The sequence below is a fragment of the Saccopteryx leptura genome, chromosome 4, assembly GCF_036850995.1.
Source record: "Saccopteryx leptura isolate mSacLep1 chromosome 4, mSacLep1_pri_phased_curated, whole genome shotgun sequence".
NCBI lineage: Eukaryota > Metazoa > Chordata > Mammalia > Chiroptera > Emballonuridae > Saccopteryx > Saccopteryx leptura.
Window position 1 is genome coordinate 221,435,526 of NC_089506.1, and position 17,950 is coordinate 221,453,475.

Here is a 17,950-nt window from a genome sequence, read left to right on the forward strand (position 1 = left end):
CAGCGCGACCCCATTTTTCCCCCCGAGGCGGAGACAGGTTCCCGAACGGAAATTCTTGGCATAGCCAGGGATGTTTTTGTTTCTAATGGTTCTGCACCGTCTCTTCCGGTCTCTTCTGTAGAGTCCATAAATGTATATATGCTAAGTACACACCGTCAGGTCCTGTTCCGCTGCGACACAGTGGCCATCGAGAAAGGAGGGTCCCTATCTACTCCGTAGTAGCCGCGACAAGTATCTATAAAAAAAAACACTGTGACTTTTAGGCAGTCCCGTGTGCCACATGGGAAAGAAAGTGCAGCAGTCCTAGCCTAGGGCACTGGGGGTCCGGAAGGATGCTCAGGAAGGCCTTGCTGACGCGGTGACACTTGAGCTGAGAGCCCTATGACCAGGACCTAGCTAGGTGAACATATGGGAAGAACCTTCCGAGCGGAGGACATCGCGGGTCCGCACGCCCAGTGGTTAGTGTTGGCGCTTAGCAAGCCAGAAGGAGGTAGGGGCCCCTTGTATGTACTCGACCCTAGTGGCGATCTTGTCAGGGCCGCCCCACCAGTTCCAAAAAATTCTTTTCTCACGAGGCTACCTGTCTCTGCCTTCACAATGAGCATGCTCTCCTTCTGGGCCCCAGCGCCAGGAAATAAGTACGGCGACCTTTGTGGTGAGGAGGTCCCAGCTGCACAGAACGAACGGCAGGATCCTTTTTTGGTAGGCGGGTCTAGTTCAGTGGACAGGGTGCGCGTCTCAAACCATCCATGCTGGAAGGACTACTTTTTCTGATTGCCAATCACTTATTATGGAGGATCGGCACTTTTATGAAATCAATATAAACGGATTAGTTGACGGTGAAAATGTTGAAGGCATACAAAGTATGAGCCTACTTTTTGTTAAACAGATAGAAAATTATTCTGTCAGATTGCCATTAAGTTTCTAGATATTGTCTCCTGATTTCCGTGCTTAGTTAGCAGCAGGTTTGCAGACCAGCACCAGTTTGGGTGCCATACCCAAGGCCGGAGACTGGGTACAAGTTTCTGGCTTTGCCATTTCCTTGCTGTGTGACGTGGGCAAATTACTTAACCTCTTGGAGCCTCTGAGTTTGTTTGATCATCTAGCAAACTGGGCTCGTCATTGTACCTGCCTCGTGGATTTGAGACGATGCAGCTGAGACACTTAACAAGGGCTGGTACTTATAGAAAGCACTTAACTGTTGCCTCTATTATGATGAGTGTAATTTTTTTTTTCCTTGCTAATTTGCAAAAAAAGCCCAAATGGCCAAAGGCTGTTAACTACAGACTTTAGATAAGGAAATTATCAAGCGCCCTGGCTGGGTAGCTCAGTTTGATTAGAGCATCATCCCAGTACACCATGGTTGTGGGTTTGATCCCCAGTCAGGGCACATACGAGAATCAACCAATGAGTGCATAAATAAGGGGAACAACAAATTGATGTTTCTCTTTCTATACTCTCTTTTTCTCTCTCTCCAAAATCAAAAAGAATTATTAAGCCACACAGATCGTTACAATAGCCAAAAATAATCGAAAGGTGTGCTTTGGTCAGCATTTAGGCCTCACAGCAACCCTGCAATAAAGGTTTCTGTTTTTTGTTTTGAATCCTAATAAAAGAAGAAGTTGGAACTCATACAAGTTAAATAGAGAACCCAACAGGTAGTGAATGGTGAATGCAGAATTGAACTCCAGGTCTATTTCATATCAGAGGTCTTGCTGTCAACTGCTGGCCCCGTGTCTTCTCGGGGACCCCTGGTTTTGTGGTGGCCTTGCAGGACCTAGCTGGAGGTCACACACATGATCAGTGTGGCCGGAGTCAGCCTGACCGCAGGGCAGCTGTTCCTGTGCCATGTCCTATAATCGGAGGTGCAGACGAGCTCGTCGTGCAGACAGGGCTGTGGTCTAAACCAGTGGTCCCCAACCTTTTTTGGGCCACGGACCGGTTTAATGCCAGAAAAGATTTTCACGGACCGGCCTTTAGGGTGGGACAGATAAATGAATCATGTGACCGAGACAAGCGTCAAGAGTGAGTCTTAGACAGATGTAACAGAGGGAATCTGGTCATTTTTAAAAAATAAAACATCGTTCAGACCTAAATATAAATGAAACGGAAATAATGTAAGTTATTTATTCTTTCTCTGCGGACCGGTCCGCGGCCCGGGGGTTGGAGACCACTGGTCTAGGGGAAGGGGAAGCCCCTGGGAAAATTGTCCATTCTGTGTTTTCAGTCAGGAGTGATGGGAACATAAAAGCTCAGAAGTTTGAATTCGGGTGAACAGAAATGTCCCGGAATTGAATGTCGCTTTTGCTTAGTGTTTAAAGCCCGCACTGATGGTGAAAATGTCACATAGACGAAATTCAAAATGTATGCTGAGGATAGTAATGACGGTGCGTGGAGGTGTATGTAAAAAGTCATTGTATAGTATTTTTAATTGGATATTAATTTTTCCCCTAGCACATTGAATTTGCATAAGTTAAATGTTCATGTGAACATTCCTTTAGAGCAGGGGTCGTCAACCTTTTTATACCTACTGCCCACTTTTGTATCTCTCTGTTCGTAGTAACATTTTCTAACCGCCCAGCGGTTCCACAGTCATGGTGATTTATAAAGTAGGGAAGTAACTTTATAAAATTTATAAAGCAGAGTTACAGCAAGTTAGAGCATATAATAATAATTACTTACCAAGTACTTTGTGTCGGATTTTCGCTAAGTTTGGTAGAATAAATCTTTATAAAACAACTTACTATAGTTAAATCTATCTTTTTATTTATACTTTGGTTGCTCCACTACCGCCCACCATGAAAGCTGGAGCGCCCAGTAGTGGGCGGCAGGGACCAGGTTGACCACCACTGGCTTAGAGCATCGACCTGAAGTGCAGAGGTTGCCGGTTTCATTCTGGGGCAGGGCATGTACAGGAAGAGATCAGTGTTCCGTGTTCCTGCCTCTCCCCTCTCCCTCCCTCTCTCTCGCACTAAAGTCAGTAAAAACAATTAAAGAAATGTTCACGTGATAACAGCTTCAGTGAATACGCCTCTGCTTCTCCTCCTTTGCATGAAACTTGGCCTTGAGGCAAATCTTTCTGTTTTTTTAATTTTTTTAAACTGATTGATTTTAGTTAGAGATGTAGGGGGAGGGGAGAGAGAGACAGGAACCTCACTCTGTGTCTGTATGTGCCCTGACTGGGGATTGAACCCGTAACCTCTGTGCTTTGGGGTGACTCCCTTAACCAACTGAACTATTCGACCAGGGCAAGGCAAATCTTCAAGTAGAATGATGGGTACATTTGGGGGGAGTTGGCACTTCTTTACAAAATGTTGGTCTTTGTGGGGCAGCTGTGTTAGGCTTGCTCGCGGGATTACCAGCTGTAAGCACTTTGCCTGATTGGCGTGGGAGCGCGTGGCTGCACCGTGTGTGTGGCCTGTAAGGCTGTGGATGCTTGCACTCGAGAGAGATGGAGGAATGCGATGGCGCATGGCCTGCCCCCCACTGTGAGGGGCTGTTTTACTGTTTGCCTGAGAGGCGGTTCCCCCTGCCTGTGTGCTTGTCCGCCACTGTGAGACTTTATTAAACCGAATGGCCCCACCCTTTCTGGTCCCGCGGTTCCTCTGCCGTCTGCCCGAATCCAGCGTGGACCTGCCTGGCCTCGGCCACCGGCCTCACAGTCTTCTTTAGAAAAGGGCTGGCCTGGCCTGGCCTGCGGTTGCGCAGTGGGTGGGGTGTCCACCCGGAACGCTGAGGTCGCTGTTTTGAGGCCCTGGGCTTGCCCGGTCAAGGCACATAGACAAGCAACAAACAAGCAATGAACAACTAAAGTGAAGCAACTATGAGTTGATAATTCTCTCTCCCCCCCTCCGCTCTCTGTAAAATCAATAAAATCTTCTAAAAAAGAAGAAAGAAAGAAAGGGGCTGAAGGAGTCCCACCGTCTTCCTCGGTCACGTCTCAGTGCTCACTAGAGGGACCAGAGGAGCGGCTTCTTGGGCTTTGATGTTCGTTGGGACGTCGTGTCACTCGGAGCTGGCTTGTCCCTAGACCGGGCTCGTCGGCTCTCGCTCCCTGTCTTAGCCACGCTGTCCTCCTCTCTGCCCAGGCTTCCTGCACCTGGGTGGCCTCCGCACTGCCCTCTACAACTACATCTTTGCCAAGAAGCATGGAGGGAGCTTCATCCTGCGCCTGGAGGACACGGACCAGGCCCGCCTTGTGCCCGGGGCGGCGGACAACATTGAGGACATGCTGGCGTGGGCAGGTGAGGCTGGCGGGGCGGTCCTGGCTCCGGGAGGACAGGGGTGCTGCCTGGGGTGGCAGGTGCCCCCCGAAGAAAAGCTCAGTGGGGTTCTGTTTTTTGGTTTAACTTTTTAAAAAAATTGTAATTGGATCTATTGGGGCGACATGGATGAACAGAATTGTACAGGTTTCAGGTGTTCAGTTCTGTAATAGATCATCTGTACATTGCACTGAGTGGTCACCGTCCCAGGCTCCAAGGCCGTGTTGACATTCCTGTTCTCGTCCCAGAGCCTCAGGCCCTCCTGGGAGTGGGCAGGAGCTAGGCCAGCCGGGAGGTGGGCCTGGGCCCTAGGCCTGTGCTGAGTGGGGACACGTTCTAGTCCTTCACTCGCAGGAGGGAGTGCTGACCCAGCCGGGAGGTGGGCCTGGGCCCTAGGCCTGTGCTGAGTGGGGACACGTTCTAGTCCTTCACTCGCAGGAGGGAGTGCTGACCCAGCTGGGAGGTGGGCCTGGGCCCTAGACCTGTGCTGAGTGGGGATGCGTTCTAGTCCTTCACTCGCAGGTGGGAGTGCTGACCCAGCCGGGAGGTGGGCCTGGGGCCTAGGCCTGTGCTGAGTGGGGACGCGTTCTAGCCCTTCATTCGCAGGTGGGAGTGCTGGCCCAGCTGGTCGAGTCTTCTGACTTCCCAGAGGAGCCACACCTGCTGGGTTTTGCTTAGTTTTGTTCTTGGTTTTTGGGAGAGAGAAACATCCATTTGTTGCTCCACTTGCTTACGCGTTCATTGTTGGTTCCTGTGTGTGCCTGGACTGGGGGTCGAACACACAACCTTGGCGTAGGGGAATGACACTGGGCCTAGTCGAGCTACCCTTCCAAGGCCTGCTGTTTTGTGTTTTAGTTTTTCCACTGATTTGAGAGAGAGCGAGAGGGAGGGGGGAGGAGGGAGAGAGAGGGAGAGGGAGGGGGAGGGGGAGGGAGAGGCATCAGTTTGTTCCACTTCATTGTTCCGTTTAGTTGTGCACTCATTGTGTGCCTCCCATATGTGCCCTGACTTGGGGATCAGACCTGCAACCTCAGCACATTGGGATGATGCTCTGTTCACTGCGCCACCCAGCCAGGGCCCTGCTGTTTTTTTAATGAGTACTTCCCAGCCTGACCAGGAGGTGGCACAGTGAGTAGAGCATTGTGAGGACCCAGGTTCAGAACCCCAAGGTCTCCGGCTTGAGCGTGGGATCATAGATCATAGACACGACCCCATGGTCGGTGGCTGGCTTGAGCAAGGGGTCACTGGTTCAGCTGGAGCCCTCCCCCCCCAATCAAGGCACATATGAGAAAGCAATCCGTGAACAACTAAAGTACCACAACTACAAATTGATGATTCTCATCTCTGTCTTCCTATCTGTCCCTGTCTGTTCCTCTCTCTCTCTCACTAAAAAATAATATATATATATATATACTTCCCATTGTTAAATCTCTGAGTTCAGGTAATGGGGGGGCGGGGTTAACCACTTGTATGAGCCAAACAAAATGTGTGCAGCCTCTGAAGTTGATCTTGTGGGAAGTTTGATCCTGAGCACAGCTCAACTAAGGGACAAGAAGGAGTGTATCTGTGTTCTCTGGGTCAACAGTTGCCTACCTGCCCGGACAGGTATGACTGGTTCAGCTCCCCAAGAAAAAATACTGAAAATACCAAGACTGTTCTGAGATGTATATTTAACTCAGGTAAATTATTAACTGGACTCTGGATTCCTGAAGGGCAGAAACGGTTTCTGTTTTTTGGGTTTATGGCAGGTACTCATCGAGGTTAACTGAGTAAAAAGGCATTCCTCCACCCAGATCATAGACTGGCACCCATAGTGTTCCAGCACTGAGCAGAGACCTCATGCTCAGTAAGCAGGGAAGACGGGTGAACAGTTCGGTCATTCTTATGGTATGAAATGACAAGTACAGGTTTGGGAACCCAAACGGTGCTTGTTTAGGTAGAGCAATCTGCAGCGCGGAGGTGACGTCAGAGCAGAGACTTGTGCAGACTGAGGGGCCGGCCCTGGGGTTACCTTGGGGAAGAGTGTTCAGGGCAGAGGGAATAGCAGATGCAAAGGCCCTGTGGAAGCGAAGTGCTGGGCGTATTAGAGGAGCAGCCCAAAGGCCAGTGTGGCCCGAGCACAGTGAGCAGAGCAGAGGGACGCGCTGTGAGGACAGGTATTGTGCCGTGCAGGCCCGGAAGAGAACTTTGATTACGTGCAGGCACTCTGCTGCGTGTGGGGGCCAGTGATGGACGGCCCCCCCGCACGGAGCCCCGGTTCATCACGAGTGTGGGAGTGAGGCCTGCGACCCCCCCACCCCTGCATTGCTGAGGCAGAGGCCTGGCACCAGGCCCCGGAGGGCTGACTTCTGGAGCGGCTTGCTTCAGGAGTCTTTTTTTTTTTACGTGTAACTTGCATATGATACTCACCGTGTTGTACAACCATGGCCGCTCTAATCGAGAACATTCTCACTGCACACTGAAACCCAGTGCTGTTGGCAGCTGTCCCGCTCCCCCCCCCCCAGGCAGCCACCGATCTGCCTGTCCCTGTGGTTTGCCTGTTCTGGACACTACACGTGAATGGGATGAGGTGACGTGGTGTTTTGTGACTGGCTTTTCCTGTGAGGTTCATCTCTGTTGTAGCACGTGTCAGCACTTAAGATGTGGAGATGCCGCTTACCCCCTCAAGCGGGTGTTTGCTCTTCTCCGCTCTTTGGCTGTCGTGAACATTACACACCAGTGTTTGTGTGTTCCCCTGGTGGAGTCCCTCGGAAACCGTGGGCCCGTCCACGTGCTGAACATCCGCTTGGATTAGGAAAGCACCCCCCAGTGTACCTAACCCGACTGTGGGGCAGCTTGTTCGGCTTGCTCACTGGTGCCGGCGGTAAGCCCTGTGCCCAGTTAGTGTGTGAGCCCGTGGCAGCGCCACGTGTGTGTGGCCTGTGTAAGGCTGTGGTGCTTGCGCTCAGGGGTTGCAGGTGGCGGATTGCCTGCCCGCCACTGTGAGGGGCCGTTTTGTTGTTTTCCCTGCCTGGGTGCTTGTCCGCTGCTGTGAGACCTTATTAAACAGAACAGCCCTCCGTTTTCTGGCTCTGCGTTCCTCCACCGTTAGCCCGAATCCAATGTCAACCTGCCTGGCCTCCACCACCGCATTATATTTGGCGTAGCAGGCAGGGTTTGGAGCAGGTGGGTATGGAGCCACCGACACTCTCGAGGGGTGGAATAGAGGAGTGGCTGTTCCCGGTGGCTCTCCTGGTGGGGACCGTGGGCTGGGTGTTTCTTATAACCCGGTGAGAAGAAACAGGAGCTCTGTGCAGGAAGCTGAGTGAGGTCGAGAGCTCCAAGACGAGTGCGTCCTGAGCAGCAGTGACGGCGTGGACTGGACCGAGGGCCGGAGAGGGAGGCCAGCTGGTTCGAGAGCCGCCGTGTGCCGTTCAGGCCGAGCGCCAGCAGCGCCTGCCCCCGGAGTGGTCTCTGGACAGAGAGCCATGGGTTCACGAGTTGCAGTCCGCCCTGGAGCTGAACGTTGGCAGCAGCGGCCGTTAGAGAAACAGCTGTGGGTACGGGAGCTCCGGAGTCGGGGGCAGGGGCCCCAGAGCGGCACCCGCAGGAGCCGGAGAGGGTGTGGGTGCCGGAGCTGCGGCCCTGCGGGCAGAGTGGCTCCGAGTTGGTGGGAGCAGGCGTCCCCGATTCCTCCTCCTCTGAGGGGAGGCCTGGGCTGTAACTGCTGTCCGCCGACTCGGAGCCCAGCCGGTGGTTGCCAAACAGGTAGAGACCCAGCAGCCGCGAGCCCCTCGGGGGCAGCCACAGCCTCTTCCCCAGGTAGTGGAGCCCTCTGTGGTCTGGCCTTGCACCCTGGCAGAGCTGATGGAGTTGGGGGTGAAATTCAGGCCCCTGGCAGCCTGCTTGGTGCGGCTGTGGGCATAGCGGTGGGCATCATGCTCTCCGGAGCAGAGGTGGACCGGAAGGCTGAGGGTCGCTGCCCCACATTCCAGCCCTCTAGAGTTGCTCGCTTCACAGTCTGTATGACAGGAAACAGACCACAGCAACAGCCCAAGCTACACAGTAATTACAATAATTACAAAGGTGCCCTTCACATGGTCTCCCTGAGCACTCTGCCCAGGGTGCCACCTGGAGGCCCACCTCTAACTCCCTGCTCCATGGTGGGTAGGAGGCCTGTACAGTCCAGGGCTGTGTCCATGGAAACGTGAAGTGTCCTTGGTGCACCTCTGGGGAAAGTGGCTGAGAATTAGACTGTCACCCTGAGACGAGTCTTTTGTGTGGACTTTGGAATGCCAGGACCTGCGGGGGCAGAACGCTGCCCTTGCAAGCTCTACAAAGATTGTTTAAAGGAAAACAGTTGACCCCTATGGCCTTTCCTTACATACCTGAAAGACATTAGTTAATTACCCTTCTATGCACCGCCCCTCCCCCGCAACTAACAAGAGAAACAGGTCCGTGAAAGGTACCTGAACACAGATGTGGGTAGATTTGATTTTGGCCGGGGCAGATAGAAATTAGATGGCAAGTCTAATAAAGTCTTGTTGGAGCTTTGGCGGCAGCTTGAGTCAGAACAGAGGTTCCAGCCGCTGAAAAGGCAGGGGAAGCAAGTGGTCCCGGCATCTGCCAGGAAAATCACTGGCGTTCAGGTTACAGGATCCCCAAGACCCCTTGTCCCAGTTTGAATAGGGAAAGGGCGAGGGGCCCGTCTGACAGGGACGGGCGGGGGCCAGAGGCCCCCTGTGATATTGGCGATCCACTGGTCCCCTCTAATGTGCACAGGTGTCGGCATTAGAAGGAAATAGGTGCTTTTTTTTTACGGCAGCAGCAGCAGCTACGAGAACTGTTAAGGAGACACAGGCCTTCAATGTGGGTGACCGCGCCAGGCCCTGTGAGCTTGTGAGGGGTTTGGATGGGGCTCGTGACAACGGACAAGTACCCTGTGGAAAGGTGCTGAGGTCCGATAATACAGAACTCCGGCTGGTTGCTGTGATGACCTTTACTTGGTGATGTGCACTGACAGCTGGGCTGTCTACCGTAGACTGACTCTTGGACTGCGACCAGAGTGGCGCACTGGCTCTCTTGATGGCTGGACATGTCGTTCGTGGACAGCACTATGAGAGACCGTGATGGGGGGTCCCGTGGGACCTGTGGAGGCCCCCTCCTGCCCTGGTTCTCCTCCAGCTGCAGAGGTGTGCTGAGACCAGCTTGGCCATGGGCATGCAATGCCCGAGAGGAAGGTGCTGCAGGACTGAAGAATAAACACAAGACACAACATCCAGAGAAAATGGGTACAGGGGACGCCCAGCCTCTAGGACTGAGAGCCCAGATCACTGCAGCCTCATTGTAGGTACATGAGCAGAGCCTGGGTTCAGGGGCATAGAAGGGTAATTAACTAATGTCTTTCAGGTATGTAAGGAAAGGCCATGGGGTCAACTGTTTTCCTTTAAACAATCTTTGTAGAGCTTGCAAGGGCAGCGTTCTGCCCCCGCAGGTCCTGGCGTTCCCAAGTCCACACAAAAGACTCGTCTCAGGGTGACAGTCTAATTCCCAGCCATTCTCCCCAGAGGTGCACCAAGGACACTTCACGTTTCCATGGACACAGCCCTGGACTGTACAGGCCTCCTACCCACCATGGAGCAGGGAGTTAGAGGTGGGCCTCCAGGTGGCACCCTGGGCAGAGTGCTCAGGGAGACCATGTGAAGGGCACCTTTGTAATTATTGTAATTACTGTGTAGCTTGGGCTGTTGCTGTGGTCTGTTTCCTGTCATATAGATTGTGAAGCGAGCAGCTCCAGAGGGCTGGAATGTGGGGCAGCTGTGTTAGGCTTGCTGGCGGGGTTGCCAGCTGTAAGCCCTTTGCCTGATTGGTGCGTGGGTGCAGAGCAGCAGGTGTGTGTGCCTGGGTGAGGCTGTGGGTGCCCGCGCTCGGGGACTGCGGATGGCAGGTGGCCTGCGCCACTGGGAGGGGCCGTTTTGCTGTCTGTTTGCCTGAGAGGTGGTTTCCCTGCCTGTGTGCTCATCTGCCGTTGTGGGACTCTGTTAAAGGGAATGGCCCAACCCTTTCTGGCTCCACAGTTTTTCTACCATCTGTCCGAATCTAGTGTGGCCCTGCCTGGCCTCGCTCGGCCACTGGCCTTAGACACCCTGATGTGTAAAAATTGCAGGTTTGATCCCCAGTTAGGGCACATGTAGGAGCAGGTGGATGATTGTCTCTCTCCCTTCCGCTCTCTTTAAAATAAGTAAATAGGCCCTGGCCGGTTGGCTCAGCGGTAGAGCGTCGGCCTGGCGTGGGGGGACCCGGGTTCGATTCCCGGCCAGGGCACACAGGAGAAGCGCCCATTGCTCCACTCCTTCCTCTCTGTCTCTCTCTTCCCCTCCCGCAGCCAAGGCTCCATTGGAGCAAAGATGGCCCGGGCGCTGGGGATGGCTCCTTGGCCTCTGCCCCAGGTGCTAGAGTGGCTCTGGTTGTGGCAGAGCGACGCCCCGGAGGGGCAGAGCGTCTCCCCCTGGTGGGCGTGCTGGGTGGATCCCGGTTGGGCGCATGCAGGAGTCTGTCTGACTGTCTCTCCCCGTTTCCAGCTTCAGAAAAATACAAAAAAATAAATAAATAAATAAATAAAATAAGTAAATAAATTAAAAGCTTGACTCCACTTGCCCCGCCCTCGGAGCGCGACCAGCAGTGTCGCAGGCATGTCGCTGTCGTCCCCTGTCACTGTGGTTCCTCTCTCTCCGTGCTGCAGGCATCCCCCCGGATGAGAGCCCCCGCCGTGGAGGCCCCTCCGGGCCCTACCTGCAGTCCCAGCGGCTGGCGCTGTACGCACAGGCCGCGGAGGCCCTGCTGAAGACCGGGGCTGCCTACCCCTGCTTCTGCTCGGCGCGGCGGCTGGAGCTGCTGAAGAAGGAGGCCCTGAGGAGCCACCAGACGCCCCGGTGGGTGCCCTGCTCCTTGGCCGCTGCTGCAGGACAGGCTGCGCCAAGCTTTCTGTGTCTGGGTTCCTGCGGGTCAGCGCCCTGCTCAGCTTTCTGTCCACACTGCCGCCCAGTCCTGGCCGCCGTGCGGGCACCTCGGGGTGCAGCTCGCAGAGGCTCTGCTCCCTAGACGCGTCCCCTTGCCCCGTGCTCTCCGCAGGCAGCTCCCACGGGGCAGCTGACTCTCCTCGGAGCAGCTGGGGGCAGCATCCTCCCGTGACCTCGCTGACACGGGGCGCTCCTCGCCTGGCTGTGCTCTGTTCGCCTGGAGGAAGTCACCGGGTCCAAGGCGATGACCTAGGGCAGAAATGCCAGAAGCTGGGGCCACTGGGGCCGTGTCCAAGCTGCCCATGGTGCTGGGCCCCAGGCAGCAGTGTAGAGTGACTTTTGTTTAGAATAAGTAAAGTTGTCTCCTGTTCAGAACAGTGCAGAGGAAGGGCTCTGACTCTGACGGGGCTGCTGGCCCCCTGGGCAGGGAGTGTGGTGAGGGGAGGGTGACTGCTACAGAGACGGGCCGTGTGTGCACCGCTGAACGCACGTACTTCCCTCCTTCCCGTTCGAATGGGGCACGCAGCGTGCGTGTGTGCGGCTTCCCGGCTCGAGGATCAGCATGGTGCTTGCGCAGTGTCCTGTTGGGGGGACACACATCATTGACTCAGTCGGTACTGTACTCAGGAACCCCTGTCATCTCTGACTTTCTGCTGTGAGAGAGGAGAGCTGGGACAGGGAGGCTGCCAGGCCTCGCTGTGTGCACGTGCAGTGTGCGGACGGCCCGGAGCCGCGGTGCCGCCTGGTGGCCCCGTCCCCGCTGTGTGCACGTGCAGTGTGGGGACGGCCCGGAGCCGCGGTGCCGCCTGGTGGCCCCGTCCCCGCTGTGTGCACGTGCAGTGTGCGGACGGCCCGGAGCCGTGGTGCCCCCGTCAGCGGTGCCATCGTAACTGGAGCTCCGGCCTCAGGCACCGTTTGCATGGGGCCCGGTGTGTGGCCAGGTCACGCCGTTCCCTGCACACCGCTCTCCCCTCATAAGCACACTTGTCCACTGACAGGGTTGCTTTCTTGCCCGAGGTCGCACGTTTATTGGAGACAGAGGTTGGGCTCACGTCCCCGTCAGTACTCTTAGCAGCTGCGCTGCTGGGCTTCCCTACAGGTATGACAACCGGTGCCGGACCCTGAGCCAGGAGCAGGTGGCCCAGAAGCGGGCCACGGAACCCAGGCCCGCGATCCGCTTCCGCCTGGAGGAGGAGGCACCGGCCTTCCAGGACTTGGTGTACGGCTGGACTCGGCACGAAGTCGCCAGCGTGGAGGGCGACCCGGTCATCCTGAAGAGCGACGGCTTCCCCACCTACCACCTGGCCTGCGTGGTGGACGACCACCACATGCGCATCAGCCACGTGCTGCGCGGCTCCGAGTGGCTGGTCTCCACCTCGAAGCACCTGCTGCTGTACCGCTCCCTGGGCTGGCGGCCCCCTCGCTTTGCCCACCTGCCCCTGCTCCTCAACAAGGACGGCAGCAAGCTGTCCAAGAGGCAAGGGGACATCTTCCTGCAGTGGTTCTCCACGGCCGGCTTCCTGCCCGACGCCTTGCTCGACATCATCACTAACTGCGGCTCGGGCTTTGCAGGTACCGCTCGCCTGACGGGCCCGGGGGGAGCGCGGCGGTGAGGAGCCCGGCCTCGTCCGGACCCGCCGCTCCGCGGTCTGCCTGGGCCGCCTGCACGCGCACGGCTTGCTCTTCATTCCACAAATGTTTACTTTTACTGTTTTTTTTTTTTAAAAAAAACAAACTATTTTTTGTATAATTTATTGATTGGTTTTTGAGAGAGAAAGACAGAAACATCGATTTGTTCACTTATTTATGCATTTATTGGTTGATGGTTGTATGTGCGCTGACCGGGGTTTGAACCTGTAACCTTGGCATCTGGGGACAATGCTCTAACTCAGGGCTCGGGAACCTATGGCTCGCGAGCCAGATGTGGCTCTTTTAATGGCTGCATCTGGCTCGCAGACCAATCTTTAATAAAAAAATTATAACGTTAAAAATATAAAGCATTCTCATGTATTACAATCCATTCATTTCCTACCGCTCATGTTCATGGTTGCGGGTGGCTGGAGCCAATCACGGCTGTCCTCCGGGACAACACCAAATTTTTATTGGATAATGCGTAACGTACATGGGTCGTTGTATGGCTCTCATGGAATTACGTTTTAAAATATATGGCGTTCATGGCTCTCTCAGCTAAAAAGTTTCCCGACCCCTGCTATAACCAACTTAGCTACCTGGCCAAGGCTCCATGAATGTTCATTGAGCCAGACACTGTGTTTAGTATTGGGGTACACCAGTGAATAAGACAGGCATAGCCTGACCAGGCAGTGGCGCAGTGGATAGAGCGTCAGACTGGGGTGTGGGGGACCCAGGTTCAAGACCCCGAGGTCACCAGCTTGAGTGCGGGCTCATCTGGTTTGAGCAAGACTCACCAGCTTGAGCCCAAGGTCGCTGGCTCGAGCAAGGGGTTATTCAGTCTGCTGGAGCCCCCTGGTCAAGGCACATATGAGGAATCGATCAATGAACAACTAAGGAGCCACAACGGAGAATTGATGTTTCTCCTCTCTCTTTTCCTATCTGTCCCTATCTGTCCCTCTCTCTGTCTCTGCCACAAGAAAAAAAAAAGGACAGGCATAATCCATGCTCTCAAGGAACTTACGGTCTCTGCACCTTGCTTGCTTCATCTGTAAAATGGGACCAAGTGTCTACCTCTTAGGTGTAAGTTAGGGTTCACTGCGTTCATGAGTGTAAGGCCCCAGCTCAGTAGGCACAAAAATGACAGCTCCTGTGATTATTACAATGATGTTACTGTTCCAGCTGTGTTACGGGTACTACTGTACTGTAACCCTGGTTTATTCCAAGCTGAGCCTTTTATCCTGGGCCCAAGACTCCGAGCCCACATCTCAGAGAAGGACCAGGTAGGGTGAGTCTTTGTGGAGGAGAGTTCTGAAAACGAGGCAGCGATAGTCTGCTTTTTGTTGACTCGGCTCTTAACCGTTACAACGTCCTTGGGAAGGAGTTACTGTCTCCAGTGTTTGTAAGAGGATCCGGAGGCTCGGAGGGGTTAGGTAACTTGCTGTTGTCACACAGCCAGTGAGGGATGAGGCAGAGGCCCCCTGTGGGCTGAGGTCTGCCCAGCTGCCCGCCCGAGGACAGCCCCAGGACAGCGCTCTCAGCCGGGCCTGCTCTTTGCAGTCCCTCGGGAAGCTTGGGGAGCGCAGGACAGCGCCCTCAGCTGGGCCTGCTCTTTGCAGTCCCTCGGGAAGCTTGGGGAGCCCAGGACAGCGCTCTCAGCCGGGCCTGCTCTTTGCAGTCCCTCGGGAAGCTTGGGGAGCGCAGGGGGAAGCCCCCGGCCTGCTCTTTGCAGTCCCTCGGGAAGCTTGGGGAGTGCACGGGGAAGCCCCGGTTGGGCAGCTCGGTTGGTTCGATTGCTGTCCTGATGCCCCAAGGTTGCAGGTCCATCCCTGGTCAGGACACGTAGAAGAATCAACCAATGAACGCAGAAATAAGTGGAACAACAAATCAGTGTTTCTCTCTCTCCCTCTTGTCAAAAAAATAAAAAATCTGTAAGTAAATTTTAAGAAAATAGAGCACGCTGGTGCTCAGCCCCTACCCAGACCGGTGGAGTCGGGGGCTCTGCAGTTCAGCTAGACGGTGGGTGAGCTGCTCCTGGCTCCAGTCTTCCAGTGCAGTGGGGGTAGGTGAAGGCCGATTCTTCTCAGACTGTTTCCATAGTGATAGAACGCTTTCTACAAACGAAAGCTCATCTGGGCCCTTGATTACAAAGCAGAGGTTGAATCTCTCTGGGGAAAATGGGACCGGGAGCCCAGAGCTTGCCCCCTGGGCCTCCGTGGGCGTTGGAGGGCGGGGGGGAGGGAGCTGAGCCCCCACCCTTCCTCACTCGCAGAGAACCAGATGGGCAGGACCTTGCCCGAGCTGATAGCACAGTTTGACCTGGCCCGGGTCACCAGCCACTCGGCCCTGCTGGACCTGGAGAAGCTCCCAGAATTCAACAGGTGAGTGGGGGGCAGGGGAGCCCCTGATTCAACAGGTGAGTGGGGGACGGGGGAGCCCCTGATTCAACAGGTGAGTGGGGGACGGGGGAGCCCCTGATTCAACAGGTGAGTGGGGGACGGGGGAGCCCTGGTGGACGAGGGCTTTCTTGCTGGGGATGGGTCCCCGCAGCCGAGGGGCCCTGGGCCCCAGAGTCTCACGCGCCTGCCTCGACTGTGGGCTCAGGTGTCGAGTGCCGTGTGACCACACGTGTCCCCTGACTTCTGCAGGCCGCTGCTTCCTCTTCTCTGAAGGGGGCTCGTGGCAGTGTGTACCACTTGGAGCAGCTGTTGTAAGAGTCGAGTTAAATTTAACGTTGCATCTAAGTATGTCACAGCCCCTGCACGTAGGAAAGTGTTTGGTCAAGGGCACTGTTTTGTCACCACTGTTGTCCCTGAGCACCCCTTACATAAACCCTGCTGACCACCAAAGCCGGGTGGGGAGCACCTTCATTTTGGAGAACCCCGTCCTGCCAACACCGAACTGGCACTGTGCCTGCCTCCTGATTACATGCTTTATGCTTCAAGTCATCCTTCACTCAGAAACCTGCACACGCAGCTACAGTTCCCGTCACTGTGGCTGTGTCCAGGCTAAGGGCCTGGCGGTGACGTGGCAGACAGGTTTATAGTCATATTTGCAGTCACTCTGCGACGCCTTCTCTCTCTCTCTCTTTCTAAAGTTGGAAACGGGGAGGCAGTCAGACAGACTCCCGCATGCGCCCGAACAGGATCCACCCGGCACGCCCACCAGGGGGCGATGCTTTGCCCATCTGGGGCGTTGCTCCGCTGCAATCAGAGCCATTCTAGCACCTGAGGCAGAGGCCATGGAGCCATCCTCAGCGCCTGGGCCAACTTTGCTCCAATGGAGCCTTGGCTTTGGGAGGGGAAGAGAGAGACAGAGAGGAAGGAGAGGGAGGGGGTGGAGAAGCAGATGGGCGCTTCTCCTGTGTGCCCTGGCCGGGAATCGAACCTGGGACTTCCACACGCTGGGCCGTTGCTCTATCACTGAGCAACCGGGCAGGGCTGATGCCTTCTCTTGAGCGCTGGTTTGGGGACAGGCTCCTTGGTGCTCTCCTCGTGTGAATCCAGGGAACTTGTGAATGGCGATTGTTTCTGGTCTTTTCCTTCATCTGCTTCTCCAGTCAGACCTGTGGGGTCAGTTGTGTGATTTCACCCGATTTTACACACGAGGAACCAAGATGTAGAGAAGTTACCTAACGGGCTCAGCTCACTCAGTGAACGGTGGGCAGGTGGTGAACGGGGCGGTCAGGAGCAAACGCAGCACACGGTGACCGCAGCTTGGACCCTGCCTTTTCTCCAGAGCAAGGGATATCGGGAAGATGGGGTGAGGGCTGGGGTGCTTTGTGGCCCCCTGTCATTCCCCCTGAGCACCTGGGGTGGCCAGAGGAGGGTAGAGGTGGGGCTTTGCTTAGTGTGAATGGGAGGAGGGCGGCTTTGGGGTGCCCACAGGTTTAACGCAGCTGACGCTGTTCCCTTAGACAGGCGTTCTGATAGCCAAGGTGCCCCTGGGATTAGTTCGTGATGGTGAAGAGAACAGCAGTGGTTGTCATAGCAGCAGCAGTGCTCGTGCTGAGGTGGAAGTCGTCATAGTGACCAGTGGTCATCGAGCCCTTACTGTGTCCCAGCGCCACCAGGGCCTCCTGTTCCTTTACTTCCACCGTCTCTAGCTACTAGGGACGTCCTAGAAACAGCTTCAGTGTCGACTTCATGGGATTATTCTTTGTAATTGCTTTAAAAAAATTACGTGTTGGCCACTGTATTTCAGGTAGCTTCCCCGAGGCTCCCAGCCTTCTGTGCTGACCTGCAGAGGCCTCTGCTCGGACCCCTGCCCAGCTCTGGCTGTGGCAGAAACGCAGGCCTGTGCCCAGGGCTTGACCGACATCCCTCATTTAGTCTGCACAGCTCCCGGCCAGGGAGCCCACTGTGGTTCCCACGCAGAGGTGGCCGTCCTGAAACTCCAGTGGGCAGTACCTTGCTGTGAACCCCTGGAGGGACTGGCCTCGCCCGCAGGCCTGATTCCAGCGCCCATGAGACGTTCACCCACCCCTGGCTGCCTGCCTTCTGTGCCAGGGGCAGGGTCCCTAACCTGGCACCGCACGCTGTCTCTCTCTCAAGCCCTCTGCTGCTCGGGACGGGGCAAGGGCAGGCTGGGGATCAAGGACTGACAGGGCTGGAGGGCTGGAGCCCTGGAGGCTTTGCTGTCTCCAGAGGAGGAGACAGGGCAAGAATTCTCCTGACCAGGTGGTGGCTCAGTGGACAGAGCGTCAGCCTGGAATGCAGAGGACCCAGGTTCAAAAGCCTGAGGTCGCCAGCTTGAGCGTGGGATCATAGGCATGACCCCGTGGTTGCTGGCTTGAGCCCAGGGTCACTGGCTTGAACAAGGGGCCACTGGCTCAGCTGGAGCCCCCCGTCAAGGCACATATGAGGAAGCAATTGGCCTGACCTGTGGTGGCACAGTGGATAAGAGAGTCGACCTTTGCCTGACCAGGTGGTGGCGCAGTGGATAGAGCATCGGACTGGGATGCAGAGGACCCAGGTTCGAGACCCCGAGGTTGCCAGCTTGAGCGCGGGTTCATCTCATTTGAGCAAAAGCCCACCAGCTTGAACCCAAGGTTGCTGGCCC

General features: G+C 55.6%; 1 protein-coding gene and 1 non-coding gene across 4 annotated transcripts in view; both read left to right on the forward strand.

The window, feature by feature from the left end:
- The window catches only part of EARS2 (glutamyl-tRNA synthetase 2, mitochondrial), a 29,678-nt gene that overhangs the window by 334 nt on the left and 11,394 nt on the right, over positions 1 to 17,950 (forward strand). For 2 of the 3 annotated variants that reach the window (XM_066383421.1, XM_066383420.1), the window contains exons 2-5: positions 4,089 to 4,244; positions 10,984 to 11,173; positions 12,360 to 12,832; positions 15,162 to 15,270. In XM_066383421.1, coding sequence (XP_066239518.1) covers positions 4,089 to 4,244; positions 10,984 to 11,173; positions 12,360 to 12,832; positions 15,162 to 15,270 — 928 coding nt within the window. The remainder of the gene's footprint in view (positions 1 to 4,088; positions 4,245 to 10,983; positions 11,174 to 12,359; positions 12,833 to 15,161; positions 15,271 to 17,950) is intronic. The other variant, XM_066383422.1, reaches the window with a different exon arrangement.
- Positions 10,491 to 10,565, forward strand: TRNAP-UGG (transfer RNA proline (anticodon UGG)). Its single transcript has one exon. It is a non-coding gene; the product is annotated as a tRNA-Pro (tRNA).